Source organism: Convolutriloba macropyga, chromosome 4 (genome assembly GCF_964194025.1).
Source record: "Convolutriloba macropyga chromosome 4, txConMacr16.3, whole genome shotgun sequence".
NCBI lineage: Eukaryota > Metazoa > Xenacoelomorpha > Acoela > Convolutidae > Convolutriloba > Convolutriloba macropyga.
In genome coordinates, this window is record NC_134471.1 from 59,569,205 (window position 1) to 59,593,569 (window position 24,365).

A 24,365-nucleotide genomic window follows, 5' to 3' on the forward strand; every position below is an offset into this window, starting at 1 on the left:
AAAACATTGGCAAAATCTGATTAGTTTTTGAAAATCAGTGGCAATGAAATGAAAAAATTACATAACTACTTGATGGAATCCTTAGCATAGCATACATAAAACATTGGGAGTCATAAAAAAAACTTCAGCTGATCTAATTGCGGAAAAGTAGACAAATAAAGCCCAAACTCATAAAATCAATAAAGATTTCAAAAAAAACGGTATCGCAATCCAAGAAAAAATGAACTATCAGTTGCTGCCAGAAAGAAGAAAATTAAGCCAACCTATTGTGATTTTTGAGACAAAGCAGTAAGACCACAAGAAAAACAATAAAAATATTCAGTACTAAAAGTTAATTTTTTTTAATCTGAAAAGGACGTCCAATTTTGACAACCGACTGCTACGAATTTTAAGCAATTTTAGGGTTTCACTGTTTCTTTATACTAACAAATGAAGCTCATTCTTAATGAGACTAAACCATAAGACAACAAAATGATTTTTTTTGCCAAAATGTGAGAACTGGTTAATTCTCTCTTAACGAATAGTACGAATAGTGTAAAAGTTACAGAAAGCATTATTAATTGCTCTTGAAAAAAGTTCATAGCATTTATTGTAAACGTGTGTGTCTTTTTTAAGCAAAATTTTTGCTTGACAATTATGACTTTTCGAGTGACTTTTTACGCCCTTGACTTTTTTGCGTTTCGCGTGATCTAGAATTCTCTCTCAATCACAATTTCCAAGCAGCTGAACTCAATTGGCGGCAATTTAATACTAAAAGTAAAATGAAAAGTGAGCTGAAACTGGTGTCATTTTTACTTTAAATCTTAATATATGTATATGTTAACCTCTAATGTGGTTATTTGAAGTCCACTATTGAACTTCTTAGTCCCATTTAGGCTTCCTCCCCCCCCGACTGAAGCAGGCTGCAATTGATTAGAGCTCCCGCTAGTAGTTCGAGAGCATTTTTTTCCGACGTTTAGTCGATTATGTTTAAGAGACCGAAAAAGACTGTTTCGATAAACTATTTTTTCACTGGCAACCGACTTGTCATGAATACGGTTAAGTTATAAGATAGCAATAAGTGAAAAAAAATACCATCAAAATTTTTTAAAAAAAGTAAACACTGATTTGACAACGAAAAGCGTTTAGGCAAGAGAGCAAAGTTATTGGAATTGAAATAAAAAATCTAATTTTGGGTTTCCTTTGCAGCAAATGAGAGCTGTCATTAATGAAACTGAGACGTAAGACAATTAAGTGAACAAAAAAACTCAAAAATTAGCTGAAGTTTTTCTAAAATATTTAGTTCTAAATTATAGAATGGCGTTTTGAACTGAAACGATTTTATTGATTAACATAACCACTTTCGTCAACCTTGGTACCTCTCCTTAATGACATTAAAAGATACGAACAGTAAAAGTACAACAAATTCGCGCAAATCTCAATTTCTGTGATGATTTTTGACAACGAATAATTTCAAAGCCAAGGAAATCACTATCCATGACAGTAACCATTAATTAGGTTACTCTTTAAGTCATTAGCAACTGCCGAATGAGACCTGTCAATATATTAAGACATGGATAAGACAAGAAAAATAAAAAAAATTAAAGAATTAAATATAATTAAAACGTAAAAATCAAATATTCACTGATATCTTATGACTTATGACAACAAAAAGTATCTAACTCAAAAACTCAAACCAACGCTTTATCTGCACATTGATGATTTCAACCATTTGAATTTTGGTTGAATTAGAACACAGATGTATTATTTCAATAACACTTAAGAGAAGAAACAGTGTAAACAAAGTCACAATGATGAGCGTGAAAAACTGTTATAGAAAAAAAAAGAATTTTGTTCAAAAAGCTGGTTTTTCACTCAACGTTAAAGGTAGTTTTCACAATCCAAGAATTGGTTTGTAGTGGGGCTTTGTCTTTTCTTTTAAGATGCTTTCATACATTTTTGGGTTATTTTCATCTTTCAAAACGGGATGCAGAGATAAGACCCAGTAGGCAATTGAATTTCAATAGAGGCCCAAAGCTGGCTTTATTTCTCCTCAAGTTCTAAGAGGAGTTCAGCTCTTGGTAAGGCCTTAAATTCAAGGTTAAAAAAGTCTTCTTTTGAAGTTTTTGAGCCTAAAATTTTGCAATTTTTCACGTACTTTCCAATTCTTCGCGTTTTTTGTTCGATTAGTCTTGAATTGACAATTGTCAAAGTTGATAATGTTTTTGCAAGATATAATTACGCTTGATCACCATTTTATAAGCTATAGTTTTTGGCGCTGCAAAACATCAACACCAAAATTGATACTAACTTTCGCAATTCTCCTTCAAGTTTTATTTGCAAAATTTCGTAAATTTTTGAGTTCTTCCTTTCTTAGGGGATAGAAAACTTCCTAAAGGGTCTGTTTACAGTTTACTGCATAGCTATTTGTGGCAATAGAATTGTTTTTAACAATTTGATACCACGATTTTGAGCAAATTTTTTGATAAAATTTTCTCCGTTTTTTGGCCTCAGTGGCCAACTAACCCCCTCTAGAGTTTGATAGTGTCTTACTTCATGGTTGCGAGGTGCAATGGAATGGTTTCCAGCTTTTTTATTTTGACGAACTTTGCAATTTTTTGACAAAGTTTGAAAAAGAATTTTTCAAGTTTTCTGAAAATTATTTTGATTTTCCTAGCTTTTTGATCTCTTTGAGCCAGTGAAAAAACTTAGGGCTTAAAATTTGGTGACTGAAAAGCACCTGGAGACATGAAAGGGTTGCCAGGGAAACCAACATCCCCCATTTTTAAAAACATTTATTTAAAATTTGCAATAGTTTTAATTTTTTTCGAAGTTTTTTTTTTGTCAATTTCTAAGGTTTATGGATCTATCTTTAAGGCAATGAACATTTAATATTGAGAAATTTAGAAACTTTTGATACATTTTGCTTTTTTATTATTTCTGAATCATTTGTCTTATTGCTCGAGTTTTCTATGTTTATTGGCCGAAAGACCTCTTGAAATGTTTTGAGCGGGGTAATGGATATATTTAAATTGGTTCTCCATCTTATCAACCCCGATTCATTAAACCCTAATATCCTAATCCCATATCATTTACCCCCTCTATCATTTAATCCCTCTATCATGTCGTACCGCCAATTAGGATCGAACAGTAAAAGCATGTATTGAAGTGATTGAGCGGATACTTAATACCATGTTCCGGTGTGATAGGTTTCATACCAATCCCCACGGCTCGCTTAGGCATGGTAGTGGTCCGCAAATGATAACTTTACTAAAAAACCTATTTTTTTTAAGAGCATGACGCCTTTTTAAATGGATCAAATTTGGCCTTCAAATTGAAGCCCTGGAATTTTAGCAATAATTATTTTTGCTTGGTTCAATTGTTTCAGTTACTCAAATTTCAGAATGCCTCTTTTGGCTACTATTGTTCAACCGATCTGCTGGTCAGATAGAGTAGTTCTACGTTTTTTATACAATTCCTCGGGTTTTGACCATGATTTGACATGCTGTTTTTTTAAAGCACTCTTCAAAACTGTTCACGTTTTTCTCTCTTTTTTTTTTTTGCTTCTGTGTGATTTTAAATTGGCACTCTAACCTGACCTTTCGTTGACAAGAAAAAGCCGAAAACTTTGTGAACATATCTAAGGATGGGTTACCAATATCCAAACATAAATTGAATGATTGGGCAAAATATGATCAAAGGAAAAACACAAAAGAAAGAGTTTTTGAAATCGCGACGTTGATTATATCAATACACAATGGTCAACCAACAGTTTTGCTTGCTGTCCGGTCAGCTACGTATTAAACAAAAACAAAAATGTCTTGAATTCTGAACTTCGATAAGAACTCTCTCTCTCTCTCTCTCTCTCTCTCTCTCTCTCTCTCTCTCTCTCTCTCTCTCTCCTCTCTCTCTCTCTCTCTCTTTTCTCTCTTTCCCGCTCTCTCGTTCTCTCTCTCTCTCTCTCTATCTCTCTCTCTCCTCTCTCTCTCTCTCTCTCTCTCTCTCTCTCTCTCTCTCTTCTCTCTCTCTCTCTCTCTCTCTCTCTCTCTCTCTCTCCTCTCTCTCTCTATCTCTCTCTGATTTTTTTAAAAATTTTTCTCACAATAACATTAACAATGAAGCAATTCTTGACAGATCTCAAATGATTTGCATCTTAATTCTGAGGTTCTCTGAATTTTGCAAAACAAACAGAAAATTGGCTAAATTGACTCGAAAAAAGTTTAAGCTTATCAAAAGGGCAGAATTATGACAGAAAAATTGTCTAATACTGTCTAAATTTTTTTGGTTGGGCAAAAATTCAGATGACTTGTATTGGTTTATGTAATTTGCAGAGAGTTCATCACAGAGTTTAGCAAAAATCAAAACTTTTTAAAGACAAAAATTGTTCTTTTCATAGTTATTCGGTCAATTGCTGTCCTCTCTCTCTCTCTCTCTCTCTCCTCTCTCTCTCTCTATACTTTCTGGCGTAAATTTCATTGCCCCCCCCCCCTCAGCTAGTTTTGTTAAACTATAGTAGAAAGCGTCTCTTTTTGATACCATGTTTTCTTATGAACAGAGGTTTGAACTAGGTTCACCTAAGTAAAAAGTAAAAACAGTGCATCACAGTCTAAAACTAAACCAATATCAAATGATGAATTGAACAAAATTTGTCTCATTAAATGGGATAAACAAGAGAGTTGAAAGAACAAAATTCACGTACATAAAGTACCTTTTTTATTTTTATGGGGCATGCACTTAAATAAAAGCGAGTGTAAAGTTAAAAATTGAATTTTGGACGGCCAATCAAACGTTCAACATTAGCAAACACATTCGACTACATTTTGTGTACTAAATAGAGGGTAGTAAGAGTGTATTTAAAGTGACACCTGACCAAGTTCTGATAATCTAATTAGGCGCGAGACGGGGCGTCTGGTGATCTCAATATAACTAGAAAATTAATTGATAGGAACAGGAAGGTAGGTATGTGCGCATGTTTGTATATATTTATGTATGCAAGTGTGGTCAGTATGCGCAGGGGTCGAGGTGTTAACGCTAAAAATAACTAAAGATGTAAGATTTGCGGTGACTGCAGTGAAAAAAAATATTGACGATGATTACTGTCGAGTATGGTCAGTATGAAATCGTATATGATCCTTGAATGAAATTATAAAAACTTCAACCTGGGTGCTGAATTTACCACATTTCTTTCAAGTCACCGTATTCAAAAATTCTAAGCATGTAAGTATGTAAGAGAGGTTCTTACATTCTTACATACTTACTCCCCCAAGCCATATAACTTCCGGGCGCGCATGCTATTTTTACATAGTATAGACACAACAGATCCGTAGGAATATCTTTGTAAATGTGAAAAAATTTGACCGCTTGTAACACATTCAACTCGGATCGTCTTTTTTTCAAAACTGAATGATAAGTGAGACTACTGACCATTTGCCCTGTGCTGTGCAGTAGGTGTGCAGGGGGCAAAGACACTCGAATGCAGGCACTCCTGGGATCTTGCACACGTCACCATGGCCACAAATCATCTGAACATAACAACGCACACTTTTAATTAAATGTTTACAAAAATTAAACAATTAAAAAGACTGACTTAAAATATAGTTATCAACAAACTGAGATAGGTATGGTATAATAACACCAAAATCAGTAACAAAATTTTACCAGGACAAGTCCAGCCATTCAGAAAATTTGCATTGGCTAAGCAAAAAAAACTAGGCCTAGTGATTACTAGGAATGGGCTCGGAAAATAATTTAGTTCAAAAAGTTGTGAACAAGTTGTGAATTGCCGCATGTGAACAAAAAAAATGACTGACGGAAAAGCAAATGTTCAGGAACGCAAAATTAGCGGAGTAAAAATGCATGAGAAAACCTAAAAGTGATAACGAAATCTGATAAAATATCCGAAAAAGTTTCTTAGGAAATCCAAAACAACTATTAGCAAAACACTCATAACAAATAGTAGCCATTCAAGAATTGGCTGGAAAAGTTACAGATGAAAAGTTACCTGGAAAATTACAGAGGAAAAGAAAGGAAGGAAAAATTAGAAGTATTGTGACGAAAATCTCTACAAAATGCTAAAGCGGCATTTTCCAACATTTTTTAAAGAAAAAAGTCCATTTGAACAAAAATTTTCTGCTAAATCAGAAAAATCTTTCGCTCATTCTAATTTGTTTCAGAGACAATCTAAACAACAGTTAAAACAAGGAAATCACAAACAATCTGGAAAAATTACAAATGTGTATTCTTCAATTCAGTGAACTCTGCTCTGAATAAGATTGAAGTGTCATTCATTTTTTTTCGTAGCAAAACGTGTTGAATCGCTACAAATGAAATTGTGAACAAAAAAAATTAAGAGAAGTTAATAATCAGAGAAAATAGGCACAAATGTTGAAGAAACATATGAATATATACCAAAATTAAGCAAAATACTCCAATTCTAAAACAAACAACTCAAAATCAAAATCAAATCCCATCAAAAGATCTCAGAAACCAATAAAATAACTAACTTGATCAAGAGTACAAAAACTGTTAAACAAGCGTCCAACACAACAAAAAAGCAAAGCAGCTCAAAATTACATCTAAATATATTTCTGATTCAGATATTCAAAAATGATTACTCCAATAACAATGTTTAATGTTTATTTCCGTATAATGTTTGGCTTAGATAATTCAGACAAACATCTTTGGCTTTAAAATTTAAAAAGAAAAAGAACGCTTTGAAAAAAGCCACGTATGATCAGAAACGGTTTCTTGCTTAGTGCAAAATTTGTCATCCGTGATTCTCCTCTTAAAACAATCGATGAACAAAATCCGCTCTAAATTCTCTCTCTGCTTTTGTTTTTTGTTCCGCAGATTGCCTAAACAATTTTTTGACGTGCAACATTTGACTCTTTCTAAAATACATTATCAAAATAACGAGGTTACAAATTAAAGAATTATTTTTCCTCTTCAAGTCGTAAAAAGACAGTGACCTGATACAATTCAACATTTTGTGAATTGGAGGTAATGGGAAAGAGTTTTCGAAGTAGAAAAAGTAGTGGAAGAAAACTGTAAATGATACATTTAATGCTAAATTTTCTTAGTGGCTAAGTAAAGATTGTTTTTTAGTTGTCGACTCTTCAAATGATCTTGACAAGTACTACCAAGAAACTTCCTATAAGCACTTTGAGAAAGTCTTCTCAAAATCTCATCTACCTATTCCTTGAAATTTTACCTATCAAGATGTCGGCAATTTATGTTAAGCTTTTTCACGATCTTCAATGTCAGGGCAATATTCATCAAGTTTCATCCTACTATGAGTGGATCGGCATTAAAAATAGCGTACTAATGGTGGTGGAATCACTTTCAAAAATATGCCCCTCTCGTAAAATTGCGCAGAACTCAAACACGGTATCTATTTTTACATTAATTGCTCTCAAACGAAGTTGCCGAAAGTCAAAACTGCGAGCGTTTTTTTTATTTTTCCGTAACCTTACGTTTTGAGATTTTTGTAAAAAATAGTTCTTTTCTGTTCTAATTTTCAACTTATTTATTGTTTCAAATATTAAATACATGTTTCAAAAAATGATTTTTTTTCTGATCAGTATTTAGCAATTTTAAAGAATTGATCTTTTGGCACTTTATTTTAATTTGAAGAAAATTTCACCTACTTTTTACTCAACTTTACCGCAAAACGTATCCTTTTGACAAAATAGATTATTGATGGCAAACAAAATGAGGTGTCTAAACAGAAAACATTGTATAGATTTTGCAAGCGTTTTTGATGAGGTGTACACCTAGAAACTATTGAAGCCGTACAGCTTCAAAACTCTACAGCGACTTAATCCTCGTGGGTCAATGAGACAGAAAATGTTTTTAAAGGCTTTTATAAAAGTCCAACAGGACCTAAATATTTGCTAAGAACTTTGTTTGGTGCCAATTAAAGTCAGTTTATTTCCCTACTATGTTTTTATTTTGTTAAAAAGAATTTTGATCGATGGCTCTAAAAATGTTCAACTGCTAAAAAAAAACTTTTCGCATTTTAAAATCAAACCTCGCTAAGTAGAGAACCGTAAACATTCACAAATGTTTGTCTTTTCTAACTACTAAAGAGTTCATGCTAGTGTTCATAACTATCTGATGATCTCAAAAATGTCTACTGAACTAGACACAGGACTGCAACTTTAGAACAATCTTATCTTATGTACAATGAACGGCTGGAAAGATAGATTTTATAACACTTTTGCAAAATTACCTAATGAGCAAATTAAAGTCGCTTAATGATCAACAGACATCGAAATCATGTGCAGTGGCTCAAGAAAAAGCGAATAGAAAATCAAGTGGTATAGTTGTACTGATTAATCATTGCTATATTTAATCAATCCCAATATTTCATCAAGTTCATTTTTTTCAATTCATTGTTCTTCTTTGTTTGATATAATACAAATTTGGCACAGACGTTCAAATAGCGACCTTGCTAGACTTACAATTGATTGATCAGAATTTGATCTTCACTGAAAAGACAATTCACTCAAACATTTGACAAGTTCATATCAAACAATGGCATAATGCAAAGTGCTGCCTTTAAAAGGAGTCCCAATTTTCATAAAGTTCATTCTTTTGATATCGACAACCCGAGAAATTGAAAGCCTCAACTTCAGACTAAAAGACCACTTTTAAAATCAACAGAATGTCTCTCTCAATGAAATCGGAGCACCATGAGGAACAACAGATCCTGTCAGGAGGTCTTCCAGTGGCTACAATGAGTGGAACTAGCAGTGAAGTGGTACCAGGCACCTTCTACAGACACCAGAGTGCATTCAGAACAGAGAAGGCTGACTCACTAGGAAGGGACTCGAGGGTAGAGGGGGTGAGTCATACTTATATAAATACTTATATAAATACCTGATCCTAGTAAATTGAATCTCTTTCTTTTAAAAAAGCAAGTTTGTGATGAGAGAATTCAAGTGGCGAGCTGGCATATAGAAATTGTATCAATTCTATGCCAGCTTCAAATTAGTGTCGAGTGTTTTAGAGGAATGTCTTAAAGTTGAAATCAAGACCAATTAAAAAATCATCTTCTAAATTCAACGTCTCACAGTCAACGGTGACATAATCGTAATCTGGTCACTGTACAAATCGCAGCTGTACAGACTAGATATTCTATAATTTGGTGCCAAAGTTATTTTGATCAGGGTTGATTAAATCTTATTTTTGGTACAAAAACTTAATTCGTGTAAAGGAACACTCATACATAAACTTGGTATACGTCCCCTTTATATAGTTAATATTGAGCTTGTTGATCAAATCATTTATTTATTTGACTCCAAAACCATGACTCCAACATATTTGATAAAATTAAATCATTTGTTTTTAGACCCGATTCGAGAAACGAGACGTTGCCGGTCGCCAACTTGAGACAGTATGTTAATTATTTTAGCCGACATTATTAATTTATGGATGAAAAAAGCTACGTTTTGATGTTGTAATGACTTCCGTTTCAGACACACAAAGAGTTTGTGGCAGCCGGCATGACGAAGTGAGCATTCATACTATGACGTCACCACCGCTCTTATGATTACGTCAATAATTAGCTCACACTAAGTTTAATGCGCTGACGTATATCATCATTAACTTTCTCATCATCAGACATTTTGTAATAACGATCATGTAGTTTTGAACAATAAAATTTTGCTTAATGGCTTCTTGTTTTGAAGAGTGAGTTGAAAAAGCGACAGAAGTTGCTAATATAGGCGTGAAATAATTAACTGCAGAGATTCTACTGCAGAATCTACTGCAGAGATTCCATGATAACACGTAAAATAGTTAATGCATTTCTGAATTTTCCTAATTTATTTTATTTTTGCATTAATTGATAATCAATTTGTAATTGTTAGCATAATTTTATAAACCCCATTGTAATATTGTTCCAGTACAGTAATTGCGAAATTTTCTAATACGTAAAAATTTATTCTATAAAACATCAGGTTAAGTAAAGGATGAAAAATGAAAATAAAAACATAAAGTAATAGCACCGGAAGACTAAAATTTCTATTATTACAAAAGCCGTCATCATTGAAGCTATTAATCACTCTACTTTTTTGGGGGTCAGAAACTTCAAGCCCAGTTTTTTTTTGCGTAGTCTTTTTGTCCAATCGATGTGTGGAGAGATAAAAAAGCGGTACCTCTTTTAAAACTGACAAGCTTAAAAATAGCAAATTTTGATTGAAAGAGCCAATCATTTAACAAAACTTTCCAAAAACTTGGTTGAAATTTTTCCGTTACGCAATCCGTTTACTTTCCTTCGGAGCGCATGATTGCCGCACTGAAACAAAAAACGTTTTTGAAGCCACAGGTTTAACCTGAAAAGAACTAACGGCTCTTTAGGAGTCGTCAAAATGAGAAACTTAACTGCAAATGTCTTTTGATTGCCATAAATTTTATCTAGAAAAGTAATACTATTTGAACTTATTGGTGCTCAAACAAAATTGAAATTAAAAGCAGATTTATATTTTTTATTAGTTTTTTAGGTGTTTCCTATTATAGCCCCCCTTGAAATTATATCCCCCAATATTATATATAAACATGATTGGGGCTGCTTTCATTATGTAATAGTGTTTTATGCTTGATAGTGAATAAGAGTAACCATACTTGCCTTTTTCGGATTTAAAAATTCTTTTTTGAATAATTTTTTATGATGAAAAATTAAAAACGCAATGCGGTTAAATACGATTTTATACAGCGAGGTAAGAATGAAGTCAAGCGCATTGAACAGGCGAAAGCTGACGCCAGTACGTGATCCAAAACGTTTTTAAAGCTTTCCGGCGTAAAATAATGTTGACGAAAGGAAGCGTCAGACTAGGCACTGATCAAATTTCAAAGACACTAAAAACTGGGTTCATTTTACTGTTTTGATGCTTTATTTAAAAACTCAAAAATTCAGAAGGTTTTCTTTGTGTCTGTTTGTAACTACAAAACTAAGATCGTTCGGAGCGTTTTCGAAATTTTAGTGTTTTTTCAATTTCTTCATTCTGTTTCCTTGTTGTTATATTCTGTAATGATCTTTTTTTGCTAAGGCCTGAAATTCAGAGTTTCTATATTATCAATGCTTTTTAGCTGGAATATTTTTAAAAGAATAGAAAGCAGAGCTATTTTCAGTTTTGCATCTGTAGATGTGAATTGATACACAAGCATTTTGTTTACTAGAAGAGTCCCATCAAAGAGCCTGACAAATTGCCCACCTTTATGAGTGTTGTCTTACGAATTTTCGTTTTTGATTATTTCAAAAATTGAAGGAAAAATCAAGCAGAACAGCAAAACAAAGAGGCGCAGCAATTTCGGTCTGCACAAAATTGTTCCGCTTCTCACACAAATTTTTGGCCAGTGTGTCTCCAAACAAGGAGGAGAGAGAAAACATTGAAAAATTCACATCCTGTTTGCCAATGACTCATGCTTGAAAATTTCTGCTACAAACTTGAAATTTTTACATTTTCAAAAACGCTGAATTGGTGAGTTGGTTGGCGACATTTGCTTTTAACGAGAGCTCAAGATAAGCCAAGCAAAAAAGTTTGATAACAACAAATCCTATTTACGGCAAAAACTTAATGTCAACTTTTTTAATAACAGTTACTTGGAAAATCGAAATTACATCACTTAAAACCTGAATTGAACAAATTAAATTGTACTTCAATGGAAAAACAACACCCGTTTTTAATAAGACTATGCAACAAGTGGACAAGAAACAAGCATTGGACAATTGAAAAATACAAAAAACGATAAAAACTTTAGAAAAAAATAAACTGAAAAATGTCTTCAATATTGCTAATTGTCAGCACCAAAAGTTAATCAACATTTGCTCTAACTCCATAGGAAGCACAATTGGCTTGTCTTTATCCAAAATATTTTTCAAGTCTACAAAAATAACCACAATTATAATCGTAAATCCATTTAATTTCGCGTGAAAACTATGTCGAAGCCGTTAAAACCGTAATTTAACAACTGAAAAAAAAATTGTTCAATTGCGCTTTTTCTGAAGGCCTTGACTGTAAATTTTCTTTTATTATTAAGTTATTGATGTGCCAAGATAACAAACAAAAACCAAAAACTAGTAAAGACTCTAAATATCAAAACAGTTTATCAAAACCCGTAACATCATAGCCAAAATATCAATACCAAAAACAAGAAACTACTTTGAAGACTAAACTTGAAATTAAATCAGTAGAAAGAGGATTAAAAATCTTTTGAAACAAATTTTCTCTTTTATTGAAAGCAAATGTTTTTAAGAGTTAAAACAACCATAAGCTTTCAAGTAGAAACACTAGACAGATAAATTGGGAACCAGCTAGGAGTCCAACTGGACCTGACATTAGTAACACTAAGACACAAAACTATAAAATAGCAAGGAATAGAGGCAAAACTTAAAAGTTCACAAACAATTTTACGCAAACACGTCGTTGAATTCATAAAAACCATAAACTTTTCAATGAAATTACTATAAATGTTCGATCTGTCAATAAGTGAGCTTCGATTGGAAATAACTCTCGTTCATGAATAATAAAAAAAGCTAAATTGAAAATAACAGTGCCCTATTACAATCCGGGTAAATTTTGGATTGTAAAAGTCCAGAATTAGAAAAAAGTAGAAAAGTAGACTCACTATTGACTTTCCTCCATTGAAAGCATGTAAGTGTTCCAAAAGTAAGTAAAACAGATAATTTGACAAAAAGTTGACTGCTTGAAAACAAATCATGAAGCTTGAATGAGTATCAATTTAAACTATCAAAAAAAATTTTTGACAAAACAAATTTATTAAAGTTTCATTCCAGAACACTCTCATGTGAAGAAAAAGTAAAACTCCCCTTGCTGAAGTTTTATAACAATTAGTTGGCAGCTTTTAGGCTTGTTTTTTTTTATTTTTGATGAACTTTGAAAAACTCAGCTGAGTTATTTGCCAAAAAGACGAATCAAACAGTTCAGCAACGCTTCTATGTTTTTTTATTGAAAAAAATTAAAAACAATAACACTATTGTTGTAGATTTAACAACTTCTTTGACAAAATTGTCAACAATTTGAGTAAAAATACGGAAAATATGAATAAAACAACGGAAATCAGTCAAGAGTTCAGAAAAATTTAAAGCTCGACAACTCCGTAGAAAAGCGAATTTCAAAAGAAAAACATTTTCAATTATTTATTTTCCTCGCCAGACGAGATTTTGAACGATAACGGCGCCAACTCTCTGGCATGATTATATTGATTTGCCAAAATTGACTGCAGAAAAAAATCCAGTTGAACACAGAAATATTCCCCACAAAATGGGTCGCAACGATCAGAAAAGAAAGCAGTAACGTGGAAGTTAATCTAAAAAAAAATTTGAGGAAATCGAAAGGAACAAAAATTATCCTGGAAAATTTGAGGAATTACAAAAAATTGGGGGAAATTGAATCAAGAATTTATGTTCTAGAGCGGGATACTTTTATACAAATTCAGTATTAGTTAACAGCCGCATTTTTTGAAAACGTTTGCTATTTTATCATAACAGCTTTTAAGCAAACAAAAAAGTGTGTATTTTTGACATGTCTCTGGAATCTTAGCCCCATTTTTGGTTCATAGTGATAGGAAGTTTCGCAGAAAGGTAGCACAGACGTTCTTCCCACCAACACACGAAAAGTTATAAAAAAGGTGAAAATAATCAAATTTATCAAAGATTGGGTCTCAAAGTTTATTTCAATTTTTTTTCAGACAGTATTAAATCAATTTGTTTCATGTTGCAAACAAATCACATTAAAGTGAATTAAAATGATCATTTCTTTTAATTTTGCTTTTGTTATCAATTCTGACCCTTATGAAATAGTCTTAGACGACTGAGATAACCGAAATTTTTATTAGTATATCAAGCGCACTGGTTCAATGTTATTTTTTAAATTAACAATAGTTAGTTTTCTTAACAAAAAATTCCATCACATATCAGTAGCCAAAATATACAGACATTTTTCATGGCAATTAATTTAACTGATGAATAAAATTTGAGACAACACTGTCTTGCCGTCGAAAATTAAGGCTGGCAGCACTCGTTCTAAAAATTTGTATTCACGTTTTTAACTTCAAATATGCTTTTATTTGATACAAAATTATCCTTTATAGTTTAAATTAAATGTAAGCACACATTGATAGAAGTGCGAATCATTTCCTTTTTTAAATTTCTTTTTTCTCTGATTTACCGTTCCTTTTTTGCTCATTTAGTGCATCATCATGAATAAAGTCATAATTTAAAATTTCCTTTGAAATAATTTCAACAATAATATAATTGTCTGAACAAGAAAAAATATGCTCTCCATATTTTGTGTGAGTTGCAAGCCAACGCGGCGGTATCACTCATTAGAATTGTCTAACAGATTTCTAGATCATATTCAACTCATACCTCCGCACCCGGAACGTCATCTGAACGCACCCCCTCCCCCCTCCCCACCCTCCCCCCCCCCCCCCGTTTTTATGCATCCAATATGCAGTATAATCATTATGCAGTATCCAGTATGCATAATAAACTGCCATTGTGTCCTTACAGCTAAAATGGCATAAGTAAAATTTTCAACTTCGTCGGAAATTACAAAATTGCTATTTCGCACTGAGTTTACACATGAAAATCTCAATGCAATTCAAGTTGTTTGTTTGTACAATTTACAATAGCTTCCTCAGCTGTCTATTTGGCAGCTATCACTGACAAAATCAGCTGTTGTCATGAATTTATTCGGTCAAATTCTAGAGATGTATTTTATTCTAAGCTTTTCAGTCTCGCATTAATGACAATATAATAGTTTTTCCTGCAAATGTTCTACAAAGATCCAAAAAAACCCACACGAATTTATAGACAGAACCCCTAAGTCACGTTTTAATTGGATACCAACACGACAATGGCAGTTGCCTTTTAGCAGATCAAAGAACAGCTTGAATCACTTTTTACAAGTATAACGGTCGTTTTAAGTTCTTGTAAAGCCGGGGGAAATATACTTCAAGTTACATAAAAGTGTCTGGCAAAAAATTTCTGAGTCAAGACTAAGCTCTTCATTATTGCTCCTTGAGTGAGAAAAGAAAAAAATACACAAACGTTGCCAAAATGCTTTTTTCTAAAATAAATTGCAAAAACTGGACAAAAGAGGTGCCGACCTCTCTAATTTGAAACCGGCCTGTAACCAGCATGACCTTATAAGGGAATGTAACCAGCATGACCTTATAAGGGAATGTAACCAGCATGACCTTATAAGGGACTGTAACCAGCATGACCTTATAAGGGACTGTAACCAGCATGACCTTATAAGGGAATGTAACCAGCATGACCTTATAAGGGAACGTAACCAGCCTGATATTGACTTGTTAACTCCCCCCACAACACAAAGCAGCATTGATTAAAAAATGGTAGGAAAATAACAAAAGTGATCGTAAGGTGCCAACACATTGCTTTTATGATAATTACTCCCTTTTCAAACTGACCACTTGGTATCGACAACACAACCTAAAACATTTGTGTGACCTGTTATACCTTCACAAAATGAATTAATGATTTCAAAACAATTTTCCTCATAAAAAATTATTGTTCCGACCCCACTTGTGGGGGGAGGAACTATATACTCAAATGGTTTTTTGTTCAGACAATTTTGGCTGAGCGATATATTAATCGTAGAGAAATGTGAGTGGTATCATTAAAAAGCTCGTTCAGCGTAAATTTCGGAATTAAAGAAATTTTATTTTGAATTTCGTTTTTTTTTCGAGGAGTTATCGAGGTCTGAAGTTTTCTGTGAACACGTGATGTTTGACAAGATTTTGTTCACTTTTTGTTCAAATTAAGATTTTTTTCTACAAAAAATATCAATTCAAAAATATTTTTAATGCTGCAAATGAAACAATCTTGTGTTTCTAACCGACGAAAGGCCTTAAAAAAGGGGTCGGTTTTGTCTCATAGGGAAGTTTATTATAAGAAAAAAATCGATTTCTATTTGAGAGCTGATATTTTAAGAAGAACGTCATTTTTAATTTTTTTTCAAGTCACTTCGAGACTAGTTTTTTTTTCAAATCCAGGTTCTATTTATGAAAAACCTCCTTTACAGTCGAATGATGCCTAATGATGCCGAAATATTTCGTTTCTGAGGAATCGCTCATTTTTTATGGTTCCGGCTCTGAGTTTTCGTAATTTTTTTGAAACTCAAATGTTCTTTTTTTGATAAAAATTTGAAGTCCTATGGCATACATTCGACGACTAAAAGCGCAATTTGCTTCCTAAAGAGCAGTGAACGAACCTATGTAGTAATTTGAGAGGACAGCTAATGACTGTTAAAAATTTATTAAAAAAACTTCTTTTACAAAAATTCTTTTTTGGGCATTAACCGATCTTAAATTTGTTTCTTTGAACTGTAAGTCGGTCTCACTATTGCCAAAATCCATTCTTTTTTTTACTGCAACAATAATCTGATTAGCAGTTCTATCTTCTAAGTATTGCCTTTATGACTTGAATGCCACAACTTGTCATAATTTCGTTGAATTTTTGGTTATTTTTTTTTAACAATTTTGAATCCTCTCGAATTCTTATCATCTTATCCTATCATTGCCTGTCCCCGTTGGCATAAAGAGGACTTTGAACAGATCATAGATAAAGTTTGCAGAGAAGAACAAATGGTTTTAAAGGGCTCCGACATTGTCTTCTCAATTTTTTCTAATTGCATTATGGTTTTTGCCTCTTATTGATGTCGTATTTTTTAGTCATACGACTTATTGTGATGACTTATTGATTATTTAGAAAAAAAAATTATTGCCTTCTCATCGAAGTATAACTTAATATATATTTTTAATTAATTGATTTCCGTTGAATGCTATTGAATTTGATGGCCTTGATACTATGGTTTTTCTCAGAAGTTTCGTGGTTTTTATATTTTGTTCATATTTGTTGGTTTCTTTAAGTCAATTTGTTATAAAAAAGAATTCAATTGTTGTTAAAAAATTTTTGAAAATGAAAAAGTTTTCAATGAATAGTTCATTTTTTTTAATGGCTTCGACGCTTTTCTCTCTTAATTTTTTTTGTTCAATTTGCTGTTTTTGCCTATTTTTTTCTTTGTTTAGTCGTAAAGATCTGAGAGGTTCCATTAGCCTGTAACCTAATGAATGAAGTTACTCAATGCAGTAAGTTTATAGCCAACAGATTTAAAGTTTATGATAATAATTGTTATAAAATGTTTTTTTTTTAATTTTTTGTTTTTTTTCTTATATTTGTCAATTTGTATCTAACTCTCGTCATTGAGAGGCCCCATCCACTTCCCTCTAATTCTATTTTTGAAGTGACTATCAATTTTACGTCGTAATTGATGTTTAACTTTTCGAACAATACGCGTTGTCATGCGTAATAACAGATCCCAATGATCATCAAATGCGTCCCAATTGAACATAGTTCATTCATTGAAAATAGTTTTTACTGAAATAGTTTAATTATTTTTTGAACCAAAAAAAACATAATATTCAGATAACAGCCGAAGATTTTAATGGCTTCAAAAATTTTGTGTTTTCACAAATTGTTTCTGATTTTCTCAGTTTTTCTTCACCTTTAGTCCTATTCTGTGAATTAGTCTAACAAAAGACAGATTCTATCCGTTTTTCAAAAACTTTTCAGTATATTCAACAAGAAACTCTGTGTTTAAAGCTGATGGTTTTTAAGACCTTTGTAATTATTTGTTGAAAAAATATTGGTTGATTTCTGAATTTTGCCTCATTTTTGCATCTTTTTGTCAACTTGTTACCTAGTTTCATTAATATGAAATCCCATATGTTTTGTACTAACAAAAAATTATGTAGTTATGGTTCCTTCTGATTTTTGATGTTGTCTGTCGTATGTTTTTGACGAATGTTTTTTTTTTGACAATTTATTTAAACAAGATCAGTTTTTGATTATCCGTTCATTTGGTTGACAGTTATGTAAAAATGTAGATGAACGCGGGTCGGAACATCATGTGCGAACGCACATTAACGAGCCTCCTTGTTAATTTATGAAATATGTATCACGTTATTTATCAACATTATGACAAATTGATATCCAAAGTGTAGCCCGCAACGGCGTCTCAGGCGTTTTATTTTAAAACATGTTTTGAAAAAGAAAAAAAATATGCATTAAACAAAGAGCCATTTAGAATTTTAAATGGACATATAGAGACTCAATTGATGACCACTTATTAAAAGCAGGCCCTGGGATAGCCCCTTTGTAAATCCTTCAGAAAAACAACACTGAACTTCGCAGATGGCTTTTAGTGGAGAAACGCCATCAAAATTAAAAACTACCAATATTGACCTTACTTGAAAAATTTTCAAGAAAACAACAGAAATATCAGTCTGCGGTCAAACAAGTCGAAAAGGAAGCAAGGCAAATTTCTAAAAAAAATGGTCTAGTAAAGTCATGCCGCAATGAAAGAGTAGGTAGTTATAGAATGGAGAGCTCCATTACGTTTTACTTTGAAATCAACTATTTTGTTAAGATATCGTTTGCCATTTTGTTAGATCAACAATAACCTTCCATATTCGACAAACTAGTTTTTTTTGCGTTTCTTTTAACAAGCCTACTTAATTCCCAGTTTGTTTACTTCTCAGGCTCAACAAGGTTATTTTGAATTGGGATAAAATTCCCACTTTTTACTGTCGAAAGTTCCGTGAAACAAGTCACGGGTTTCAGAGGTAGCATTATTATTGCATAATGCAACTGGTAATTTTTTGATAATATCCCATCCGACAACTTATGATATACATGCTGCACTACCTATCGAAACATAAATCGGACTGTCTTTGCATTGGCTTACTTTCCATTCGACAAGCAAGACTTAATCCCCAATAGTTACTATAAAAATATAATGCACCCAGCTTGTCGCCTCTTTGAACATAGATTGAAGTATATAACTGAATATAAATTGAATGAATTGTAGAAAGTAGGCTAATTAATATGCGTCATAGTGCATGATTTTCCGACCCCTCTACTCCGCAATTGTGTCCAGTTTTTTTTACCAAATAAGGACGGAAGCAAATTTTTGAATTATAGCGGAGACTATTCGACAGATTGTACCTCAGATTTGATTATTTTTGAACAGAAAACGGAAAAGGCATAGAAAGAAAATTATGAGAATAGTTTTAAAAATGAAGGCGTTTTGGAATTTTAATAGATCAAACTGGCGAACTCTCTCTCTCTCTCTCTCAAGCACAACCAAAAAAAAATTATTCCAAGTATGCAGTCCTTTTGTTTGTAAAAAGTGTAATCATAAGGAAATTTTGAGAGTGTAATACGAGAGGAGTAGGGAGTGTAAAGAATAAAAACATAGCCGACTAACGTCGGGCGAATTGCTGAAACAACCGGCGAGCGGTTGACTTCGTCAGTAGCTAGCCACAGTTTAGTGAGGCTAGTTTTAGTTTTATTGTTGGGTCGTCAGATGAGCGCAGCGTGGGGTGCACCGGAAGGCTGATGGTGGGATGGAGGGGGTGGGACAAGTGGGTGGGGGTAACAGAGGGGGAGGGTCAACGGTGAGAGTGCGGTTTTTGGCTGCACGGGGTCCTTGCGGTCTGAACGATGTGCAGTGGTGGGTATTAGGGGGGGGGGGAGGGGTGAAGTGAGAGGGTGGGCTGCTGTGGCGGGTGCGGGCTTTTGTGGGAAGGGGATGTGTTGTGGGGTGTCAACCTTTAAGAACCGCAGTACAAGTCTCCAGAACAGTTTCTGTGAATCGCATACTTGCAGACTAGTGAGCTGAAAGGCTCTAAGAGCACTTAATGCCAGCTGGGCGCTACCTTTTTATCCCGTTTTTGAGGACGAAAAGTCAAATGGGTCAGACAAAAAATCGGTCACTTGAAAAATTGCATTAAAAAAGACGGACTGGACTAATATAATTGCTACAAACTTCGTTTGAGAGCAATTAAAAAAGTGTACTTTCCACTCTTACACTCTTTTCCCTGCTATTTAAGAATGGAATTTGCTTTTCACACTTATGGTCGCTCAATAATTTTTTAATACGGGTGGACACCTGGGCCCGGGTTGGACATCGCAAGAGCGTTTGGTACCATAAGCCACAATCCGCCTCTTTGTCAGCATAAAAACTTTGGCGTCGATTACCAATTTATTCAGATTTTTTGGCTGATTATTTTGCAGATCAAACTCAGTGTTTATTAATCGCAAACGAAACTTCATCTATCAGATAAGTTCGATTCAATTTCGCTCAATGATCTGTTTGTTGCAATCTAAGATTGTTTTCGAGATTGCCTATCAAGTTGGGCAAATTACTATCTCTGACGTAAATTTCCATATTGGCATGCTAATTGTTAATTAAACTGTCTTTCCAAATGTAGTAGGAGAACAATGACAGAGAACAATGTAATGATTAAACAAAATATTCAAACACAACTTATACAATACAGGTGCAGGGTACTTAAACGGGCGGGTTCGTTCATAGATTCATTAACATTCAAACGGTGCAACTTCAAAGCCCAACTCATTCCTTGAAAACTGCCCAACTTTAAGCGCAAGTAAGAAATCAAAACAACATGTCTTCATCGTGTGAACAAATTGAGGAGCAGCAGATCCTGTCAGGAGGTCTTCCAGTGGCTACAATGAGGGGGACTAGTAGTGAAGTGGTACCAGGCACCTTCTACAGACACCAGAGTGCATTCAGAACAGAGAAGGCTGACTCACTAGGAAGGGACTCGAGGGTAGAGGGGGTAAGCCGAGAAAATTCATCTTATTTAGCTTATTTGTATAGAAAAAGCAAATTTTTGAGTAGGTAATTCAAGTGTCAAGAGGGTGAGTCAGCGATTCAGAACTTGTATCAATGTGTGATCTGAAAAGCAAATATGTATATTAAATTTTCAATATAATGATTTTATCCGTTTGCTTCCAGTTGCTATCGTTTAATTCATGACGTCAGTCGGATAATAATATTTTAAAAAATTTGGCAGGTACCTTTTGTTTCTTTCTAGACTCGGTTCGAAAAGCGAGACGTTGTTGGACGCCAACTTGAAACCGTAAGTTGAAACTTTGTGAATGCAGCAATGCTGAATAAAAAAAGATTATTCACTGACAGAAAGAATTTCGTTTTAGACACACAAGGAATTTGTATCCAGTGGGATGGGAAAGTGAACAAAGATTCTTTATCGTCAAACAGAATTTTAAACGTGCTTTCTGAATCTTTAACCATTATGTGCAATCATTTTACAGTTTTTATGTAATGATTAGTTTGCTTACAAGCCATATTTTCTAATTGAAATTTACAACTGAATTTTTTCATACATTTAATAGTTGGAAAAACTTTAAGTAATGGTTAAGTGACTCTGCTTGAAGTCACTGAGAAATTCTGGCGTTTAACGAGAACCGAGAAGCGGTTCGAGATATTAAGTCAGAATTTTGAAGTGACTTTTGCAGAGTCACTTAACCATGCTTAAAACACGAAACGCGCACGTTCTAAATTGACGAAAGTCAACGAAATTCAACTTCTGGCTAAGTAGCAACTTCTGGCATTTTGACTTCTGGTACTGCAGAGTTTCGGCATTTTAAAATGTGCACGTGAGTGTTTTAAGTAAATTGTCTCCGCAAATTTAAGTTCTCGGTGTTCAATCCGGTTAAAGGCTAACAAAAAGCTGCTGAACTTTATATAGAAAATCGCAGAAACGAGATGATCAACAAACTAAGATACTCAACACAATTTTGTAGCCTGCATTTCAATACAGATTGACAATTGGTTGCAGTACAACAACAAAACAAAAAAAATTAAGGAGCAAAAAATTTTGAAATATTTAGAATGGTTAACTTAAGGCTTGAATAGAAATCGAAAAAGAACATTTTCGAGATCACAATTTTGCTTCACTTAAAATGGTCATCAATAGAATTGAGGCCTATATATGGGATCCTTGGTTGATTATCACGAAGCGGAATTTCGGTCCTGCAAAATAATGAAAAACGAAGACATATGGAGAAAAGTTCAAACTCCTCATTTTGCAGCAGAACTAACACTAAATGAAATATTGTTGCAGAAGATATCTAATCAAGAAAGTGCTTACGCTAATAGAACCGTAGAACATTGAGTGATAGCAATAAACTTAAATTAAGCAATAGTTTTGATAAAAACAAGTTTGAACAATTTTGAACGTTTTGTTTAGGAAGATTATATCAACAAAATAAAATTAAGAGAGAAATTGAAATAGATCACTAAGAGAATATAACAGAGGAAAAAATTACGTGTCACAATCTGAACTTCAGCAGACAAAAAAAATAAAAATCATCTACGTGAAAAAATTTGAATAAAAATCAACAGTAATATCAGTAAAATTTTATTCAATAAATTATTTCGAAGTGTTCTGAAAAACAAAAACAGATGGGAATTCCAATTTCTACATTGCAAAAATGCAATGTTTCACATGGAAAAACCTCACCTCTAAGTAAAATTCAGGATAAAAAGTTGAATCTTACCAGATATCTACATACCAAAAGGATTATTTCAATGGAATCTTTCTAGACAAAAACGTTGTGAACATAAACGTGTTTCATGTCCTTTAGCTTCAGTTTTATCAAATCAAATTTCATTAAATGAAAACCTATTACTTATTGGAACTTTTTCTTGTGCATTCCGTCCACTTGAGTGTATAACTTCCTTTAAGTCACTAAGTTAGCACTGGGTTTTAGTAAAAATTACAGCGGCAAGATTGTCGGGAATGATTGGCGTAATCAAGTTTCCAATCACTTGCTGATACGTTGTATCACCTTCACAAATTTTGATTTGTTACGTACACTTTGAGACTTCACTTATATTTTTGGATTATGATTATTTAGGATGAAATTCACATTTTGTAACTGTGTCTAATTTAGTTTCACAAAAACTAATAATGAAAAACTCCTTTCTAGCTTATTTTCGCCCTGCAAACCAATGATTGAAAATTATTGCTGTCTGCGTTTGAATTTCGTTTAATGTTTGATTTTAAAGAAAAATAGAAAGTGTTTAGACTTCTTTAGGAATGATATATATATATATATATATATATATATATATATATATATATATATATATATATATATATTTTTATATATATATATATATATATATATATATATATATATAAAAATATATATATATATATATATATATATATATATATATAAAAATATATATATATATATATATATATATATATATATTTTTATATATATATATATATATATATATATATATATATAAAAATATATATATATATATATATATATATATATATATATATGAATATATATATATATATATATATATATATATATATATTTGAAAGGCTGTTATTTATTCTTCATTACAATTTTCATGTTTTGTTTACGCATCAAAGTGAAAAAAGAAGAACGCCGTTTTGTATCTCGGGTGATCTTGTTTTGATTTCCATTAAAAATTAACAGAAAAATGAAGAAAGAGAACTCCTTAAAAATTCGAAGGAAAAATTGAAACTTTTGCTCGAGGGGGTTGAGCGTGACAGATCAGGTCGAAATTCAAAATAAAAACAAACGGGAAAATATACAGGTCAATTTTTAGTAAATTGAGGTAGGTTAAATGGCAATTTTTCAACATTTATTCTTTACCATTTCAAACCTTAAAAGTGAGAATTCTTCTCGAAATTTGTTTCGAAAATTACTAAGACACTATATATGTCTTCTGGTGGTAAAAAACTGAGTTAGGAACCATTTTTGTGGGGAAAAATGTCTAGGAAAATCAAAGATTTCAGGCTGTTTAGTGCTCTCAAATTAGCAAATATCAACTTTGAAAATGACAAACTAAAAGAGTACAAAAGTTTGCTGTTTTTAAAAACTTGTTTTTGTAGACAAATTTTTCAGACAAGTTTTTCTTATTCCATCAGAACTAATCATTTTTTTCTTTATTGCTAAACTACGCCAAAAACTTTGACAACATGAGATTTTAAAACAAAACACAGTTCAATATTACCAGATATCTAAATATCAAAAGGACTAACTTAATTGAACCTTTTTTGGCAAAATTTTTCTTAACATAAAATAATTCACGTTGTTTAGTTTCCTATTAGTTGAATCAGATCAAAATTTTTGTCAGGAACTGAAAACCTATTTCGTTTTGAAACTTTTCGGTGGTATGGCGCTGTGCATTCCGTCCATTCGATTTCATATTTTCAATGAAATTACTAAGTTAGCATTCAGTTTTGTTAAAAACTACAATGCCAAGATTTGAAGGAATGAGTGGTATAATCGGTTTTCTAATCACTTGCTGACACTTTATATCATGTCCAGAAAATTTTGAGTTCTTACTTATGTTTTAATATTCAACTTAGATTTTTGGATTCTGATGATTTAGGATGTAATTCACTTTTTTTAAACTGTATCTAATTTAGTTTTTGATATCACAAAAATTAAT

General features: G+C 32.7%; 1 protein-coding gene across 3 annotated transcripts in view; it reads right to left on the reverse strand.

The window, feature by feature from the left end:
- Positions 1-24,365, reverse strand: part of LOC142338572 (uncharacterized) — a 51,196-nt gene that overhangs the window by 18,969 nt on the left and 7,862 nt on the right. For all 3 annotated transcript variants that reach the window (XM_075388372.1, XM_075388371.1, XM_075388370.1), the window contains exon 3: positions 5,404-5,501. In XM_075388372.1, the coding sequence (XP_075244487.1) occupies positions 5,404-5,501 (98 nt within the window). The remainder of the gene's footprint in view (positions 1-5,403; positions 5,502-24,365) is intronic.